Consider the following 21004-nt stretch of genomic DNA (forward strand, 5'->3'; position numbering starts at 1 on the left):
AAAGGCAATATATTGTAAGGATCTAACTCCAAACTTAGTTGATTTTATCGGTATTATATTTATCTTCGTGTATTATAATATTGAACTTCTCTACAACATTTTGAGTGTGTCCAAATACTTGACACAAATCTGGATTATCTCCAATTAAAGGAGATATTTTTCATATTATTGTTTGACATCTCAACATAGATACCGAAGAATATGTAAGTCTGGGCGTTTAGGGGGTTTATGACTGATCACTTTTCAGACTTGTAACATTCACTTAAACCAGCCTATGACAGGTTATAAGCCCTGTGAAAATACCCAGACTTCCATGTCTATGATTCTTTTTTATCTATGCTGAGATGTCAAAAAACAATGAACTTCTCTGTTGAAAATCGGTTTGGTGTTGCTGTGAGTCATTTTGAACATTTACAACTTTTTGAGTGTGTCCAAATACTTGTTCACAAAATCTGGATTATCTCCAATTACAGGAGTTATTTTCATATTATTTTTTGACATCTCATCAAAGATGAAGAAGAATATGGGAAGTCTGGGCATTTACGGGGCAGACGACCGTCATAGCATTCACCAATTCTACCCATTTTTGACAACCAAACTACTCAAATTCTTGGAAGTTCTATATATGTCAAAAAATAATATTTTAAACATTATTTAAAAATAAAAAGTGATAGTGAATGTAGAGTGAGTGCTCACCAGCAATTCCCTCGGTATGAACTCCCTGCCGCCGCTCCCGCAGCACTTGGGCACGGAGCCGTTGAAGCCGCGCGCCTGGGAGGACGACGTGACGTCGTGGTCGAGGAACTGCCCCCACTGCATGAGCATGTGCGTGACGCTGCCGCGCGGCTCCCGCGCCGCGGACGGGCCCGCGTGCACGGCCGCGCTCACGGCGCGCGCCGACGGCAGCCGCCGCCCGCCGCGCGCCAGCCGCACCTCCTGCACGCCGTCCGCGTAGTGCGCTGGCAGGAAGCGCTGCACGGCCGACAGCGCGGCGCCCCAGCGCGGCCGGCGCGCGTTGTTGCACGTGCCGTCGTGCGTGCGATATCTGACGGCAAAATATTTTTATCATTTTGGAGTTTAATTTGAGGAACTCCATGATTTATATTGTAAATATTAAAATCAAACACCGATTTTTAGAGTCTACTCTAATGTGCGAAGGCAAAATGTGGGGCAGTGTCGGGTTGTGGTCCCGTGGTTAGTGTCGCGGACTCTTAAGTCAGAGTTTCTCGGCTCGAACCCACTCTACCACAATTTGATACCTATTTCTAAGCCGCTTAGGCTCACAGAAATAGTATGAAATTGAAACATTTGTGTAAATAATAAAAACACAAATATTTCTCTTTAAAAAACAAAAAAAAAAATAGCCGCAAGTTAAAAGCAGTCGTTTTGAGAAAAGCGAGTTTAAAGTTAACTTAAAATTATGCTTTTTGCCAACACCTGTATCAAATTAATAAAATTTTGTGGCTATTTGGATAATGAATATCTCAGTAAAGGAAAAAGATTTCAATCCTAACTACAAATTAAATTTATTATTATTTTTTACCTTTTCGAAGCGGGAGGACATCTCGGATCACCCCTGAGGGGACACTGTTGCCTGAGCGGAGATTCCCGAACTGTGGGAGGCGGCGGGCGCGGAGGCCTTATTCTACTTTCGCTTTCATCATCACTATCATCGTCTTCATCATCATCATCATCATCATTGAGTTCTTCATCCGGTGTGATGCGGCTTTCTAGTTCATCGGGGAATCTGTTGACAAAAGAAAAATAAAATAAATACATAAATCAGATTACCAAACCAATATTTTTCAGGGTTTTCAAGATTTGTAGATAAGAGCGGATGATAATTTACGCTCCTTGTTTTTAGAATTTAAAAAAAATATCCGAACATATCCGGGATAATACTGTCGATAACCATGACATGTCTTGATGTAACGCGATGAATGGCAACCCTATTCAAAATTAACTAGCATATCCTCTATTCAGTTTCATTGTGTATGCGTACCTAATAATCTAAATTAGAAAATAATAAAAAAAGTATCAAAGCAAGCAAAATAAAAACACAAAAACCATACAATATTAAACACAAATACTAGTATGTAAGTGTGTATTCGTGTGTAAGTCAGTGTAAGCATGTGTGAGAACAATTTTTTAAAAATAATTTTAATATTGATTCTAACCATATCGCTCACTCCTTTCAAGAACGTCATAAATCAAAAAACTTGATTTTTCAGGAGAACGTTTTTAAAATTTAAAAGTATAAAACAATGTATTAAAAATAAATATCAAGCCCCTTATTGAACTTTTTACTGTGCAACAGATCTTTTTGGTAAAACCTGAAGATTTTTTCTCCATTTGAAAAATATTTTAAACATTCAAAAAAATAATTAAACAATACCTTTTCTTCAAAATGCAAAAACAACACTTTCCGCCCTGTAGCGGGTAAATATTAAGTTAAAAATATGGCTCTTTTGCTGGGATATAGTACATTTTCTAGGCATTCCGAAAACATGCACAACTGAAAATTGATGATTTTTGATTTATGACGTTCTTGAAAGGAGTGAGCGATATAACATACATAGGTACATATAACAACTATAAGGAATGTCTGCCTCCGTATTGTAATGGTCAGCACGCTCGGCTACCGTTCTGAAGGTCCCGGGTTCGATTCCCATGGGGGGGTCAAATAAATATAAGTGATTTTTTCGCTCTAATATTCCTTCAATATTACCCTGGACTGGTACCTGAAGCGGAAGGCTGATCACATTTCCTTCATGTGTTAATGATCGAAATAACAAAGAGTTTATATGATGCAGTGCCCTATGCACCGTTGGGGTGCGGATAAGGGTTTGAAGAACAAGGAATGTGGAAAAAATATAGTAGACTTTAGAAACAGTCTAATTTTTATAAAAAAAAAACTATTCTTAAATGTTTAAAAAAAACTAATAATAGTTGACATCTGTGGTTTTATTGTACCTAACTCATTTTTTTTGCGATGTTTTACATTTTTTTCATCTATGTTGAACTTCAGCAATAAAAAATCTTAGTATTATGATTGTTCCCAAAGTCCTTTACTAAAATTTATTAACTCGACAAAAATTATTATGCACATATTCATGAATAAGCTCCATAATATACATACAATAAAGGAAGGAAAATTACACGTTAGAATCGCGTATTAGATTTTTGTATCCGATAGTTATTTAACCAGCTGTCAATGCATACATTTGTACACTTTCTAATATGACTTGAATATTGATAGCATTAATTCATAACATTTCACATGACGTCGGTCGCAGTGTGTACGGCGCACGGCATTCCCCCATGCGAGCTGCGCCATAAGAAACCAGTACGGAATCGGACGGATCGCCATATCCGAGTGACTTTCACAAGTTTATGGTCACGCAGCATCTACATCTGCCCACTCAACTAGCTGCCGGCTGCTAAATGGACATTTCAGAAGTCAGTACAACTGGTTTTCTGGTTTTCACATCTGCGGATATGTGAAATAGGAAATAAAATACGCCGATACAAATTTCTCTTTACACTCGTGTCTCGTTCTTAAAAAAAATAACAGGCAGGTACATTCGTTATTAGAGTCATATAAAAAATGATAACTAATAAATTCCTCTCTCTTTCTCATATTTAACTATAAAATAAAGATTACAGACATAGGATCCCGTTAATAATTCTTCTTCTTCTAACCCTTATCCGTACCCAATGGTGCATAAGGCACTGCATCGTATTGACGCAGTGTTATCTTGATCGTTACTTGCGTGAAGGCAAGGTGATCTCGCAAGGTGGTTCAGGGATTAGTCCAGGATAATATTAAATAAATATTATAGTGTAAAATCACTAAAAAAATTACCCTACACCTGGGAACCAAACCCGGAACCTTCAGCAAGGTAGCTAATCATTACACCATGGAGGTGGATAAATGTTAATATAGGACTATTATCAATATATTTTAAAATGAATGCCAAAAAATCAATGGGATGAAATTTAATTTATTATTGTCTTTTTTGTTACTCAACATTTCTCTTATAAACTTAATTACATATTTTTTTAGAAAAAAAAAGATCAAAAAAGACGATAATATTGACATATCATCCGTAGGGTGAACAATCCAGTATCTAATACATTAAATAGTAATAATAATATCGTACGCCCATATGTCTCTATAAAGTACCATACAATACATGCTTCCAACTAGTGAGAGTGTGTTACGGCTCAAATGACTTTCACTTGTAAATGTGTCGTGTTTTGCATACCCGATGAGTTTTTTTCCAGACAAGAATCTTCACAAGCAAACAAATTACCCACCATCGCCTGCGACTGGACAACACGCGGACTTAGGAGAAATTACCGCAGATTAATTATTATTAATGAGCGTACTAGATGAACCACGCGATGAAAAGCATGAAAGAGAAAAATATGAGAGAAAGTGGATGTGGATTGTAATGAAGAGATGGATTTGTCTATGGCGGCGGTGAGATTTGTGGCATTCCTGATCAGTTACAGGAAGCAGATTTAGCGATTGGTTACACATTATAACTACTTAATGTACAGCTACAACGAAATCTTATTATTTTATTTATTGTTTCGGCATTAACTTTGTGGTAAGACATATTACAATAATTAAAGAAAACAGTTATTATACAGTATAGTATAGTTATTATACAGACCTGAATGATGGAAGTTTAACTTCTGAAACATGTAGTCTTTAATAAAAACTCAAGTGGTAAAAAACAAAGTGTTTTCTTTAATTATTGTAAATCTTATTATGTTTACCTTATGATCGAAAAGTACTAAACTAATCATCGTGCTACCGTTGATCAAAGTTTGAATAAATTATTAAAATGATACTATGTTTTGTGAAAGAAAAACAGACATTATAAAAAATGTGGTTCGTTATTTAACAAACTATGTATTATGTTGTATTTTTATTTGGTTGATAAATCCATATGAAAAATAACATAAATCTGCAAGAAAAACGAACAATTCGTGGCGTTTTTATTTTTATTTTTTTTTAAAGGAACAACCTGCAAAGACATAGTAAGGATATGGAAGGTAGGAGTGAAAATTAGATCACAAACACCCGGATGAATTGAAAATAAATCTTTCTTGAATTCAATTTGCAATTGGAGGGAATCGAACGTGCGACGCCAGTTTCGCAGTCGAGCGTCTACCAAACTACGCCACGGCGCCTGTCATTTTTCGACTGCAAGAGTCAAAATTGCGACCCCTGTTACCGTGCCGTCTCAGTGTTACCGCGGAGTTAACGTACCCTGCTGACGATTACGTGCTAGAAACGGGAATGTAGTGACTACGGGAACTTTAATGAACTGCTTTTAGCGACATTTCACAAACTTTTCAATACCATGCATATGAGTAATCCATTCTTCGCCCTACTACAGAATTTATTTATAACTTTTCTATCCACAAACGCCACTTTTGCATACATATATCGCGCAAAAAGTATAATAAATAAAAGACTGCGATATGGTTGGCCTGGCAAACTCACAAGAAAATAAATTGAAATAATATATTAAATTATTTTGTTTAATTTTCCAGGAAATTATTGGAGCTTAAATTAACAATCGTACGTCTAATTGGGTTATCTACGTATATAAATATACGTTTACGTTTATGTATAAACATATATTTAATTACTCTGTTTTCAAAAGTTTTCATAATTATCTTAATCGCTATGTTAATTGGATAATATTTGCTATTCTGTAATTAACGTCTTAAGAATCAAATCGGTTATTTGTAATAATTTAGATTAAAAATAAATGAGTACAATGGCACTGAAAAAATACGATGAATAAAAAAATAGTCTCGTCTTTTTGGGAGACGGAAATATTTTATTTTTCTTTTGTAAAATTGAATTTTGGACAACGTTTATTTTTATTTTATTAAAAAAAAGAGAAATACCGTTGAAATTAATTATTGACTTTAAACATATGAATTTTATTTTATTTTATTCTGTAAATTTAAAAGTACAAAAAATGTGGACATCATATAAATGTTACTGTTTTACGTTACACACACACACACACACACACACACACACACACACACACACACACACACACACACCACACACATATATATATATATATATATATATATATATATATATATATATATATATATATATATATATATATATATATATATATATATATATATATATAGTGTAAAGGTCTGCCTCCGTATTGTAATGGTCAGCACGCTCGGCTACCGTTCTGGAGGTCCCGGGTTCGATTCCCAAGGGGGGTAAATAAATATAAGTGATTTTTTCACTGTCATATTTATTCAATATTACCCTGGACTGGTACCTGAAGCGGAGGGCTGATCACCTTTCCTTCATGTGTAAATGATCAAGATAACACTGCGTTTATATGACGTAGTGCCCTATGCACCATTGGGGTGCGGATAAGGGTTTAAACCATACAAAAAAAAATTATATATATATATATATATATATATATATATATATATATATATATATATATATATATATATATATATATATATATATATATAAATATATATATATATATATACATATATATATATATATATATATATATATATATATATATATATATATATATATATATATATATATATATAATTCCGTTATAAACGGTGCATAGGGTACTGCGTTAGGTAAAGCAGCGATATCGACAATACATAGTAAATGTGGTTAGATTTTTTATTCAATTGTTGCTCTAAAATATTTAATAATGCTTTATTGATATAACTTTTTTTTTCTAATTCAAGATTATGTTACTTTACGTATCTGCCATTTGGAGATTATACTAAAATGCCGAGAAAATATTGAGTTTTATTAAAAAAACATTTTAAGAACTCAAAACAGGTTTGTTCAGAACAAGGTTTTTCATTTTAATATTTTTTTCTAAAAACAGGTAAGATGTACTGCGGTATTATACATACTGAATTTCAAAAATGATTTTATTATACTCATCAGAGTATAAAAAATATATCTGGTCATTATTTTTCCGTATATGTTAGCACATCAAATGAAATTAAACATGCAAATAACACACTGTGGATAAAATAAAGCAAGAAAATTCACATATAATGTTATGTTATGTTGCACCCAGCTCAGGTACACAAATTAAAATAATCGTTTGGCTGTTCGGTTGGAATAATATCGCAACCTTAAGACAGGATTACAAGGACGATGTTCTAAAAAATAAGTGTAAAAAAATGTAGTAAACCAGAATTTTATACGAAAGAAAAAACTTGAGAGTAGAATTAATAAGTCTTTAAAAAGTGTTCTTATTTTTTAAGTAGATGAATACAGGCTTTAAACAATACTTTATTGTTTTATTTTCTGCTATTTATATTTAAAATTATAAAATTTTCAAAATTTAGATCGAGGAAATGTGTTACAATTTTAGACTGTTTGTTAGGTAGGTTTATTAAAAATACGAATTATATTTACAAAAAAGAACAAACATATATTTATTTAAATATAAGTTTTTCTTTATAAAATTGTAAAATGTAAAGTAAAACTTCAATCACCATTAATATTTAAATATTATTAAACGTAGTTATTTTGAAAATACCTAACTTAAGAAAAACGCGGTTTTTTCAACACGCGGTTTCAAAAACACGAGTTTTTTTTTTAAGGAATAAAAATATTTTTAATCAAATAAATTATCTCGAATATGTTATGTGTTGAATAATATTTAAAAATTATTGTCAAAAGTTGTAAAAAAAAAATAACCTCAAAATGGGGTTTCTTCAACATGCGATTTTAAAAACACGTGTTTTTTTTTCATGAGTAAAAATATTTTAAATTGAAATAATTTTTAATTTAAATTTATTTCTTCACGGCTTCTCGATAAATATAACTTTATAAAAAAACTTAAAACAATACTTAAATTTAAAAAAAAAAAATAGTGGTTAAAACGTGTTTAATTTTGGTGATGGTTATAAAACAAGAAAAATTTATAAAAAAATATTTATAATATGGATATTTTAAACGTTTTTTTTTTTAAATATTATGAACAAAGGAATTTGAACAAATGCCTAAAATACTAGGAATATGGAATGTTCTTTATAAAATTAAAATGCACAAGTTATTTAATAAAGATTTGTTTGATTTTCCGAGAAGTATTTGAAGAAGATTTACCTTTTCATCAATAAAGAATTTCCCGCCACGTTTTCCCGGCATTTCAAGCAAGGCACCGCTCTGCATTGTATAAACCATGATACTGGCGACACTAGCTATCCGCAGACGACTTCACTCAATGGCCAAAGGCGGCCTACTGATGAAATCGAAAACGGTGCATCTTTTAAATACAAGGCATCGTGCCACGCGAAGCCTGCGTACGACAGGTGTCGGCAATCATTAGTATGAATTCACTGACGAGTAGGTACCCGTGGAAAATCGCGTTTGAAATTGCCAAATGAACGAAAATCTAAATTATTTTAAGTAAAACACTTAGGTACCTAACACATATCATACGTTTTCTCTCTAACTTTATTTGTACCCAATAGTGCATACGGCACCTCTACGGATCAACACAGTGTTAACGTGATGAAAAACCACATTAAGGTGATCAGTTCTGAACATCAAATTTATTCCAATCCTATATCATTCGATATTCTTGTCTTCTTCTCCGACTCACTCATCATTACTGAGGTTTAAAAAAATATATTTGTTAGTTGCCATAGAAAATTTTCCTTGCCTATTATGTACAAGGATTTGAAGCATTTTTAGTTTATATCTTTAAAAATGTAAGAAGATGTGCTTAGTTCACAAAAAATACTGAAGTTGATCACAAAAAAACAAAACAAAAGATACAAAACAATAAAAGTAATAAAACAAAATTACTGAGATTGTAACCCTTGTGGAAGCATCATTCGATATAGGAATGGAATATATTTTATGGATTATGGATCATGTAAGTTCAAATGCCCAGATGAAAGACATAACTAAAGGTAAATGCGATTAAACCAGCGGTCGTCACACTTTTCTAGTCAAGGGTTACATGGGGCAATGTGAGGTATCACTGCGGGCCGCACACTTATGAATTGGGTATTATGTACGATAGCCGACTGTTACATGCTAGGTTCCAGCTCGAAGCTCCTATACATACTCCTAGCCAACCCCTACCCCTATCTAGGCATTTACAGGGCTTATGACCTGTCATTGGCTGATTTAAGTGGCCACTTGATGCTATTCCCTGAAATAAATTTAAAATATTCTTTGTCTCTATCGAGATTTTAATTACTCAAAATATTGTAAAAATAAAGTTAGTCGCAGTGCTAAAACAATCAAAGATAATCTCTGTCTTAACTCAAAACAAATATTAATATCGCGTCATGTCAATTGAAAATGTAATTTAGAGTAACATCCGCAATTATCCGAATCATTTTTTATATCGAATTCGGATACGGATATTTTATTGCCGCGGGCCGCAGTTTGACGACCAAGGGATTAAACCGTTTTAATAGTTTCATCAATCAATGGTTGCGGATTCATTCTTTGAGTGTTTATTTTCATGTCGCACGTAGAAAGTGTTTGCCAGTCCAACGTACCATAGACGATATGAAGCGATACACAAACAGCCTGAACATTAACAGACGACTGAAACTTTTATGGATAAGTAATGCCGTTCAATTACTATAACAATAATCTGATTACTACAATTAAACTGTCCGGTCGGTTGGAAAAATACCAAGTAATAAGACACAAATGCAATGCCTTTTGAACAAAGATTTGATGATGTGTTTGATTAATTGATTTGAATTTCTTATAAAAACGAGCGGAAAATAGCGAGCGATGTTTTATGAACAGTTTGACGTTTTGTCTAGTAGAATTTAAATTTCTGTTATACCAAAGTGAGAAATGTTTATGATAAGAAAATATCCCCTTTTCCAAAATAATTTGTAAAAGGTAAGGCACTTTTGTTCCATTTTATTTCTTTTATTTCAAATTATGTCTTCTATTTTAAGCTTAGCATAGCTCATCAAAAGATTCGAGAGTTTCAAGTTGGGAGCGTACATTACAGAAAATTCTTCCTCAAACCCTTATCCGCACTCTATGTTGCATAGGGCACTGCATCATATAAACGTAATGTTATCGTGATCGTTAACATACGAAGGAAAGGCGATCAGCCCTCCGCTTCAGGCACTAGTCCAGGGTAATATTTAATAAATATTAGAGTGAAAAATCACATACATTTATTTGACCCCTCCCAGGGAATTGAACCTGGGACCTCCACGGTACGTAGCCAAGCGTGCTGACCATCACAATATAGAAAATGTGCATTTAAGATTTGAAGCACCACATTCAACAGTATGAAGACGGCTGTCCAAACTCAAAACACAGTAAGGGACATTTTTTTTGTAGTACTTTTTTTTTAATTTTTGGGCTAAGTAGATTCTACTTAGTCCAAAAATGCAAAAAAAACGTACTACAAAAAATGTCCCTTACTGTGTTTTAAGTTTGGACAGCCGAAGACTGTCTGGAGATCGGATTTGTACTCATTGAAGACCAAGTACCGCTCAATCAATGCCTGGATTATACTTACATATTATTTTATACGGCTGTGAAGCATGGTACAACTTACAAGGGCCCAGAGCTGTCATATATCTTTGATAGTATATATCTATGACGAATTTTATCCTTGAGTTCGTTTGACTTTGTGAGAAACCAGGAAATAAGGCGCAGATGGCAGCCACCCGTGGTTACAACCGACGCTGACGTCAAGAAAAGGGAATTCAGTTGAGTAGGCTGTCTTGTTGACTTTAATTTTTAATTCATTAAAAAATATGTATGATCACATTTTTCTTCTTTATCTTTTCATTTGCCTTCTTTTTTTCTTTCAAAATTTTATTTTTATACAAATGTCGAATCGTAATAATTTTATTTTAATGACCTGATGATGGTATGATTTTCCGAAACCGGTAGTCAGGAAAAAGTGTTTATAAAAGTGGTATTACACTAAGTGAACAATGGATAATAAGGAGAGTGTTTTATAATGACATTTTTTAAACATTTATACTTTATTACACAATCTTGTAATTTTAGTTGCGCTGAGCCTCTCCAAAAAAGACACTTAGCTCTTGTGCTTGGAGAGGGACTCTTTTTGTTGTTGTTGATATTAACATGTTATTTAAACATCAAAAAAATGTGTGACTGGGGAACATATATTTTTATGCGGTGCAAAGGAAGTTATCTTGTTTAGTTTTTTATCATTGTTATATAGTCTGTATATGCTTATAGTCTTCGTAAAGTTTCTTTTTTGGAGTGTTTGTGTCTTTTACATTTTTAATTTCTAAAGGAAAATGTTGAATTTTTATCAGTTTCCTAAGTATATTTAATTTTGTCAATACTGTTTTGTATTGTATTTGTGTATTCAAAATAATTTATAAGTATGTCTTTAGGATATATTAAATTAAACTCTTTTTCATTCGAGTCCGTAAAGAAACTTATCCCTAAAATACCGATCTAGAAATGTCAGTTAAGTTATATTATATTATTTTATTACTACATTTAAAAAATATTCATGCTGTTGAATTCTTGCGTAATATGGATTTGAAAAATAAATATTACAAGAACCGCAAATACGACACAAGATAATATAATAAAACGTGTGTTTTTTTAAAAGGATAAAGAATTATTTTATTATAACAAGATAAGAAAATAGAGATAAGAATTTAGGAGGGCTTAAAAAAAAGGTGTGACTGTAAATAAAATGAATTATATTTATTTTAATAAGGTCAACATACAATACACAAATTAACACTGCGTTTTTCGTTTACAGTTATTGATATTTGATTTGATCATTTAAATTTTCGACTTATCTTCAACAGTAATCATTTATAAGCTAGATTTTATTGAATAATTGAATAAATAAAAGGCAAGGCCATATTTATTGAAGAAATAAGACAAAATTTAAAAATGGATACAAAAATGCGAAAATGCCGAGGAGGATTCTAAGCTGACATTGGCATATTGAATTGTATATTTATGAGATGCATTTTATGTCTTGCAAACAACAATTTATTCACATGTTTATTTAGGAAAATATACAGGGTAATATAGAAAATAATTTTGGCGCGATGTCATTGTTTTCTAATTTTTTGTCAAATAAGACTAAAAATGACAAATAATGTTTCAATAAGTCACCGTTGAAAGTAGGTTTATGAAAAAGCTATTCGCTTTTTCTACTTTTTATTCTAAAACCGCAGCGTTCGATTATTCGATTTGATTTTTTCAACGTTCTTTTTTATGTTTGAAAATTCGATATTTGAACTACTTTCACGTTCGTTTTCGAGTTTCAAGTTCACGGCTTTGATTGGCGGGAAACAGCTGCAATTCGAACGTTTTGAATATAATAATAATATGTCCATTCATATCGGTTAATGAGAACGCACGTTAGCAGCCAGGCATTAAAAAAAACAGGTATCTACTTACTCACTTTTAAAACAGAGCAGATAATTATTATTTATAGAATGTGTTACTGCGTTTGAAAAATTAATATAAAAAAACGTCACCGACGCTGGATATTTTAGGACTGTACACCGATGGTATAAAACAATATTTCATATGGGATATTATTTTACTTCGCATTGGTTCCTACAAAGAAGTTCAAAATTGGACAGTCCAATAATGGATTTCCTTAAATAACCATGACTTCTTCCAGCACATATCCCGTTCATTGCCAGAAAAATGGGCGAAAGTAGTAGTTAGCGACGGTAATTATTTTGATAAATGTATTTTTTCCCTTTGATATCGAAAAAAATGGTTACATTTAGCAACAAAAAAACGGCACTTTCAAATGCACCTAATAAATACCTAAAGTAGTAAAAAGACATGCTTTTAATTAATTCAACTAATAAAATAACTTACAATGACGTTGCATGTAAAAACGATATCAGTCTTCTATTTCGACTTTGTACCGCTTAGAAATCATGCTGAATTCATTCTCCCTAGCGGTTATAAAGAAATAAATTAATCGAAAAAGAATCACACTTATAAATACAATGAATCGTTTTTTATCAAGTTTTAAACACTTAGATACCACCTGCTGATGGAGACACATTTTAACAGAGTGGGGAAAGAATGTTTTGTTTTTAAATAAAACTAGCTGTACGAAAATATTTCTGAAACACGACTCACTCTACTTTAGATTAACTATTTTAATCACGATAATATTATTATATTTGATTGAAAGAGAATGTTAATTAGACTATTGGAATTAGAAACGTTTTATAAAGACATAAATATCCATCGCTTATTAATATACATGCTTAAAAAACCCGTTTATGCCATTTTTTATTATCAGGAGAGCATGACAAATTGAGCATACAGTCCGTGACAAACTGAATTTTATTATAAAAATAACAAACAACTATCTGAATTTATAATTGTAATCACTTGATCACGGTTTGACTCCAAGTCAAATGGATGTTAACCCTCTGTTGGCACAATGTATTAATTAAATACATAAAGTTATTTATTATTTATTCTGACACGCCGTTAGTTATTATTTGCGTTATTTATTCCGATAAATAAAGTTATTCATCTCTTATTATGTATATCTTCCCAAGTCAAGCCGATAGGCATTCTGTTAGTTAAAAAATGTGGAATGAATCTGGAATTGAGAGTGAGTTGATGTGTACAATTTTAACACATTTAACACATTTCGTATATTGTTAATTGAAATGTTTTAGATTTTACAATCAAAATTTTTAATTGACCGTACATTTCTTCTTTTTCTTCTAACCTTTATTCGTAACCAATTCGTATTGACGCAGTGTTATTTTCCAACGTTACTTTCATGAAGGCAAGGAATCTTGCGCTTCAGCTTGCGCAATATATTTATACATGTATTTAAATAAATATATTTATATTTATATATATATATATATATATATATATATATATATATATATATATATATATATATATATATATATATATATATGTATATATATATATATATATATATATATATATATATATATATATATATATATATATATATTTATATATATATATATATATATATATATAAATATATATATATATATATATATATATATATATATATATATATATATATATATATATATATATATATATATATATATATAAATATATATATATATATATATATATATATATATATATATATATATATATATATATATATATATATATTTATATATATATATATATATATATATATATATAATAATATATATATATATATATATATATATATATATATATATATGTATAATCGAAGCTTGAAACGTGGAAACAAGAGTAAATATGTTATTTATTGTCGTGATATATGTGATTAATTACTTTTAAATTTGGTTGGTTGGAAAATATTCTTCTTAGAAATAAGCCCGCCATGTACATATGTTCTCTAAAAGAAGTTTAATTGATAAATCAGTCAATGTTCTTTAAAATGTAAATAAGTTTAATATTCCTCAGAATAATAAGGTCAAAATATCTTTATAACATAATTCTGATAAGTATTACAATAGTAATAATAAATTGTGTGTCTATTAGATACGAGTACATTGCTATCGTTCGTATCTCGCTGTGTATTACGCCCATCGGCGTCGGAGTGTTAGCAACATTTCAGATGTTTTCGTTTTCGTTTACAAAAAACCAGTCGTCATTATAAATTTCAATGTACAAAAAGTCTCTCAACTAGTTCCAAAATGGGACAAAATGTGTGCTGAGTTTTTTTAATGTCGGGTACCTATCGGTGAGCTTAATTCGGTAGGATTGATCGGAAATTTATTAGGTACGTCACAAACCATAAATACATGGAGCGATTCTGTAACTCACTCTTTTATTTACTTAAGTTCTACATTTCATGATCAATTTAATATTAAATTTATTTTTATAAGAGTGAAAATAAACTCGTAAATAATGTTTATTTAGACCCGATCGGAAATCGAATCTAAGAAGTTATGTATAGTAACCAAAGCACTATTCACTGCACTACAGAGTGTATGAATTTTAGTATTATACAAATATGAAGAAGTTATGTGGTAGAAGAATATCCGTTAAATCATTATTTTTTATTTGTTTCATTTTATTACACATTTTTCTTAGAGAATAGAACCCGTTTAAAAATTAAGAGGTGCTTACAACGGAATATGAAATACACAGATTTATCTAGAATGGCGCCATCATAGAAAGTTAATAATTTATGCCTGATCGACAAGAAATTTGACGCAGGAAATGCAAACTCATCGAAAAACAATATTTTTTACAATGCGCCTATTAAGAACTGCCCCGCTTTCTACTAAAATGTTTTTAAAGCTACGTTTAAAAAAATCACGGTGTTTGATTGAAAAAGTAAGTTTTACCATAAAAAAATTATTTAAAATTATTATTATTAAATCCTTGAATAGTTTGAGTGATTATTGATAATAATTTGAGTGATTTTGATCCTCTCAAAGTCCAAAGTCATTTTTAGGTCAGTTGTTCAAAGTAACTGAGTGGGTAGGTACCTTTTCAAGGTGACATTTATACGCCTACAATAAATTTTTACACATTTGTTTACACATAACAAAACATGTATACACAAATGTTTTGTTATGTATGTACACATTTCTTAATTTTGTACTTTAATTTAAAAAATAAATTCATTAAATTAATTTTTAATTTAATTTCAGTTTTAATTATTTACAAAAATACTTCAATTTCATACTATTTCTGTGAGCCTAAGTGGCTCATTATTAGAAAAAAATAGGTATCCAATAAAGTGGGTTCGAATACAGAAAATCTGACTCAAGAGTCCGCGACACTAACCACGGGACCACAACACGACACAAAACTATTGTAGTTTCGTGACCTAAGCGGCTCATTATAAAAAATAGGTATTGAATTGTGGTAGAGTGGGTTTGAACCCAGAATCTAAAGCTTTAAAGCGCGACGCTAACTATGGGACCACAACTCAACGTCTTATTTAAATAAAAAAATATATTATGTATTTTGTTTCATATTATATTGTTACTTCTTCGTGCATTCCTTTGATATTTATTATAAATAATTTTTTTGTACGAGTATGATTTTTATACGGTTTAAAATACTTTTTTTTATATAAATAAATACATTTAAACATTTTAACAATAAACTTATTTTACATTTATCATAAAATTCATTTTATTTTAATTTTGTGTTTTTTCCCCAACCAACACAGGTCTTATTGACTTAGGACTTAATATTTTGTAAGTGAAAAATTAAATGATAGAACCCATTTCAAAACACCTGAATAAACAAAAAGTTACCTTATTGTTTACTTAGATGTTCTGAAATAGATTTTGTTCTGTCGTTAGGACAGTATATCTGCAAATAGATAATAATAAACATATTTATCTATGAGCCTTTCACTCTATAAACTTCAGATTGTGACCTCGTTGGGTTTAGCGTGATGGCAAGTAGTGTTAGACTTTCACGGTTATTGCAGCTAATAATATGATATTTAATTCAATTTTGGAGAATATTTGAAAATATTAAATACTTATATACATTTTTGAACAAGCGTGTGTTATAAAAAAAGTAATATTCATCAAAAATGTTAAAAAGAGGATAGTTTTAAATTGATTTAATATACATGTACGAATATTTAAGAAATACATAATATTATTGAGTAATATTTTAGTCTGCCTCCGTAGTGTAATGGTCAGCACGCTCGGCTACCGTTCTGGAGGTCCCGGGTTCGATTCCCAAGGGGGGTAAAATAAATATAAATGATTTTTTCACTGTCATATTTATTCAATATTACCCTGGACTGGTACCTGAAGCGGAGGGCTGATCACCTTTCCTTCATGTGTAAATGATCAAGATAACACTGCGTTTATATGACGTAGTGCCCTATGCACCATTGGGGTGCGGATAAGGGTTTTATATATTTATTTTTATTTTTAATATTTTAGGATATTCATTGCGAAACTAAAATTTTCCATTATAGTAGATTCTGAGGTATTTTTGGAAAATTCTCACCATCCTGATGGGGTTTTTGGAAGGTATGCGGAATACATGGCTTAGCCAACTGAATCGCATTTTCTTGGTGACCAGTGTGACCATATATATGTAGTTGGCTCACACCCCATATTTCTAAGTTTTTCACGAAGTAGAACCATAACAACAATAATTCCTTTTAAACACATAGATGAATAAGAATATGGAAGTCTGGGATTAACAGGGCTTATGAGCTGTGGTGAGCTAGTTATAAGATCACTTTACACACGTGCAATATTTACTATTCTACCCATAATTGGCAACCATACTACTCAAATTTTTGGAACTCATAGATATAAGATGAAAGTACAGTAAATGTGTCATGAAATTAGTCATATATCTAGATAACTCCTAGGAGTTGCGAAAATTTGAGTTGTGTGGTTGTCAATCATGGGTAGAATGGTGAATGTTGCACGTGTGTAAAGTGATCTTTTAACTAGTTTACGACAGCTCATAAGCCCTGTTAATACCCAGATACTTCACATATTAATACGACGACATCATTAAAAATTAAGATACTTCGTGTTAAAAACAAAATCTTTAAATCGTTTCCTGAATACGTTATTATTTCCAGAATCAATTATGAAAAAAAACATTTTTAATTCACAAAATATCTCTTTTTAAAAAGAAAGTGACAACGATAGGTAATTAATTAATTGATGTGGGGAAACAATGACAGATGATTAAATTAAAAAGAAAAACGGATGTCATATCTTTATTTTTCATTTTTATGAGACATAAAAAATCAACAATAAGTATTTTATAGAATCGATTTGTTTTGTTCTATGGTGAGCTTTCGAGAAAGTGATCAATAACAGATGTTCTACTTTCTTATTAAATGAAAGCTTTCACTCGTTCTTATACTATCGGTGTACGTAGGACTTGCACAGTATCTACTCTGCTTTCCCTCGCTCATAAAGAAAATAGATGTAAAATATGTACCAATATTGGCGACGATGATTAAAACTAATTTAAATTAACGTTTACGTTTGAACAAAATTTATATCTTTACCCTTTACTTTTGGGTTAAGATTCGCATAAAGCTTCTTTTTTATGTGTTAAATGTTAAAATCAAATACTGATTTTTAAAGTCAACCTAATTATATTAAAAAAAAAGAGTTCGTTAAAAGCAGGTGGAAAATTCGGAGGTATTTCGCGTTTTTAAGCTTATATCGCGCCGCTACTCGGCTATTTACCGAAGATCTTAATATTTTGAATAAACAGATAAATATTTGTGTTTTTATTATTTACAAAAATACTTCTATTTCATACGATTTCTGTGAGCCTAAGCGGCTCATTTAGAAATATGTATCAAATTGTGGTAGAGTGGGTTCGAACCGAGAAACTCAAGAGTCCGCGACACTAATCATGGGATCAAAACCCGACACAATGTAATGACATTAGTTTGAAAATGCCATAACAAGGCGAAACAATTGTCACAAATTGTATTTAAATGTGTTTTTAACGATAAAATACAATTTAGTAGACTCTAAAAGTCCGTGTTTGATTTTAACATTAAATATATAAATTTAAATTAAGTCCTACAAATTAAACGCCAAATCTATAAATATATTTTTATATTCTCCATATTATTAATATTTAAAGCATTTAATTTGTGGTTAGTCATTTTTACTTGTTTATTTTTGTTTATTTGTAAAACGTCGCTTGAAAGTTCAGCGGTTTACTCATATGTATCCGTTGCGTATGGTTTGATGAATACAGTTTTCACGCGATAAGAAGTTAGGTACTATAGTTTGATGTTACTTAAAATGGCGTTTGTATTTCCTGAGATAAATAGAATGCGTGAATTTGGTTTATCAATTTAATATACATGTGTTATGAGGCAATGGGAGCCGCGTGGAACTGGGTGCCGGATGTTCCGGCGGGATACGACTTAAGGTCAAACTTATCAATGTTACCACACATACCAATTTATCATTATTAAAATAAAGAGATCTATAGTGAAGTAGAGATATTAAATATAATTACTTAACGAATTCACCACTTGAAATATTAATATTTAATAGAAAAAAAGTTTGTTGAGATTATATGCAAATGTTTTTTTTTTGCTGTTCGTGGATTTGATATAGACCAATGGTCTTGTGTATGGAGGGTTGTCAATGCGCAATATTAATCTAAATCCATAAAAAAATACACGTTCGTTTGTTCAACATAATTAATCTCCAAAAGTTATACACTGATTGCTTTGAAATTTGGACACAACGTTCCATTGGAATTTTCACGTCTTTTTAGGTAAAAACATGTTTTTAAAACACTTTTTTGACCGCAATGGCAGCGCCATCTGTTAAATGTGACAGAAACTCACGTGATTCTATTGATACCTGCAGTCATTAAACGTTTTCAATATTTTCGATTACCTACATTGTTGTTTCATAGATTTATAATATTTTCAATGCCTTACAAGGATTGTGAAATAAAACATTTTAGAAATGCGTTTATTCCATTTTATTTATTTTTTATTTAACTAAAACAAGCCACAGAAATGTGTGGTTAGATATAAATAATCAAAGTGAAATGTAAACCATTTTAAACGCATTTTTTTCAGATTTCAAAAACATTCTTTGTAATTTTCCCATTATGATTAGTAAAGGTTTTAAATGAATATATGAAAAAAGGAATGCAATTTTTTGTATTCGATACAAATAATGCTCTCAATTAGATCGACGAAATGTATTTCTTTGAAACACGATTTGTTTCCAATTTCAATTTGTTATTCGTGACTTCAGCAGAATGAGCTTCAAATCCGATGAAATCATTAGCACAACTCGGCATGAAATAGTCTCACATTGCTCTCATCTTGTTTTCTAGAACTAAACGGGTATTTTCAGATCAATTTCTTGTGTTTTAGCTCTCACAAAACTTACTTGAAGTACTACATTTTCTCCGCTGTGAGTTTTGCGGCTTGCGAAATTGAATTGAATTGAATTCAATGCCGACATAATCAGAGTTTATTTGTTTACAAAGTAAGTTTTATCTTATTTTCGATGTAATTTGTCGAATGAATTATTTAAATGATAGGTCTTGCATTTCATTTTATTGACGTATTTTATAAAAACCAGATTAAGGACTTCATTTAATTCTAAAATTTATTATGGGTTTATCAAATACAAAATCAGGATATTAACTTAAATGAGAGTAAACTCAAAGAAATTTTAAAGAATTCTTTCATATTATTAAATTAAAATTAAAATGAATAATTAAAACGATATTTAAAAAAAAGCTTAACGAGTTAACACTAATTGATCAAGTAATAGAAAAAAATAATTAAGAAAAAAAGTCATTAAAAAGATTTTATTTTAAGAGCCTTGCTGCAGGATTATTATAACCCTTATTCGCACCTAATGGTGCATAGGGCACTGCATCGAATTGACGCAGTGTTATCTTGATCATTACTTACATGAAGCCAAGGTGATCACTCTTGAGCTTCAGGAACCAGTCCAGGGTAATATTAAATAAATATACAGTGTTAAATCACTAATATTTATTTTCACCCCCCCCTGGGAATCGAACCCGGGACCTCCAGCACGGTAGCTAAACACGCTGACCATTACACCACGGAGGCGCACAATTGCTTCAGGGTAGGGAAAGTAAATGTTAAAATACATCGCAAACACCCAGATCAATTGAAAATAAATTAATTGATTTTATTTTGCACTTGGCGGGAATCGAACCCGCGACGCTAGTTTCGCAGTCAAGCGTCCATCCAACTACGCCATTTAATTTCCAGATATTTTTAAAGTCCCTCATCGTAATGAAGATTCCACGAACCATAAATTGAGAACCGCTGGCCAATAATACGGCGTGATTGACACCTGCCGTGTAACCTCGAATACTATTAGAAAATTATTGATAACTGCACAATTAATTGTGCTAGTTATATTAAACATTATTATTTTTAAATACAAGTTAGTATGCTATCAAAAAAATAAATCTGCACCA

General features: G+C 31.0%; 1 protein-coding gene across 2 annotated transcripts in view; it reads right to left on the reverse strand.

Annotated features, from left to right (window-relative positions):
• Nucleotides 1–21004, reverse strand: part of LOC148300163 (uncharacterized) — a 41425-nt gene that overhangs the window by 7262 nt on the left and 13159 nt on the right. Inside the window, exons 1-3 of one of the 2 annotated variants that reach the window (XM_088275163.1) lie at nucleotides 8171–8311; nucleotides 1544–1747; nucleotides 697–1045 (exon numbers count right to left, since the gene is read on the reverse strand). In XM_088275163.1, the coding sequence (XP_088131289.1) occupies nucleotides 697–1045; nucleotides 1544–1747; nucleotides 8171–8178 (561 nt within the window). In that variant the 5' untranslated portion in view covers nucleotides 8179–8311. Of the gene's footprint in view, nucleotides 1–696; nucleotides 1046–1543; nucleotides 1748–8170; nucleotides 8312–21004 lie in introns of those variants that run through there. The other variant, XM_088275162.1, reaches the window with a different exon arrangement.

The sequence above is a fragment of the Brachycentrus maculatus genome, unplaced genomic scaffold, assembly GCF_059751285.1.
Source record: "Brachycentrus maculatus isolate JH-2025_06_01 unplaced genomic scaffold, ASM5975128v1 h1tg000808l, whole genome shotgun sequence".
Classification (NCBI taxonomy): Eukaryota; Metazoa; Arthropoda; class Insecta; order Trichoptera; family Brachycentridae; genus Brachycentrus; species Brachycentrus maculatus.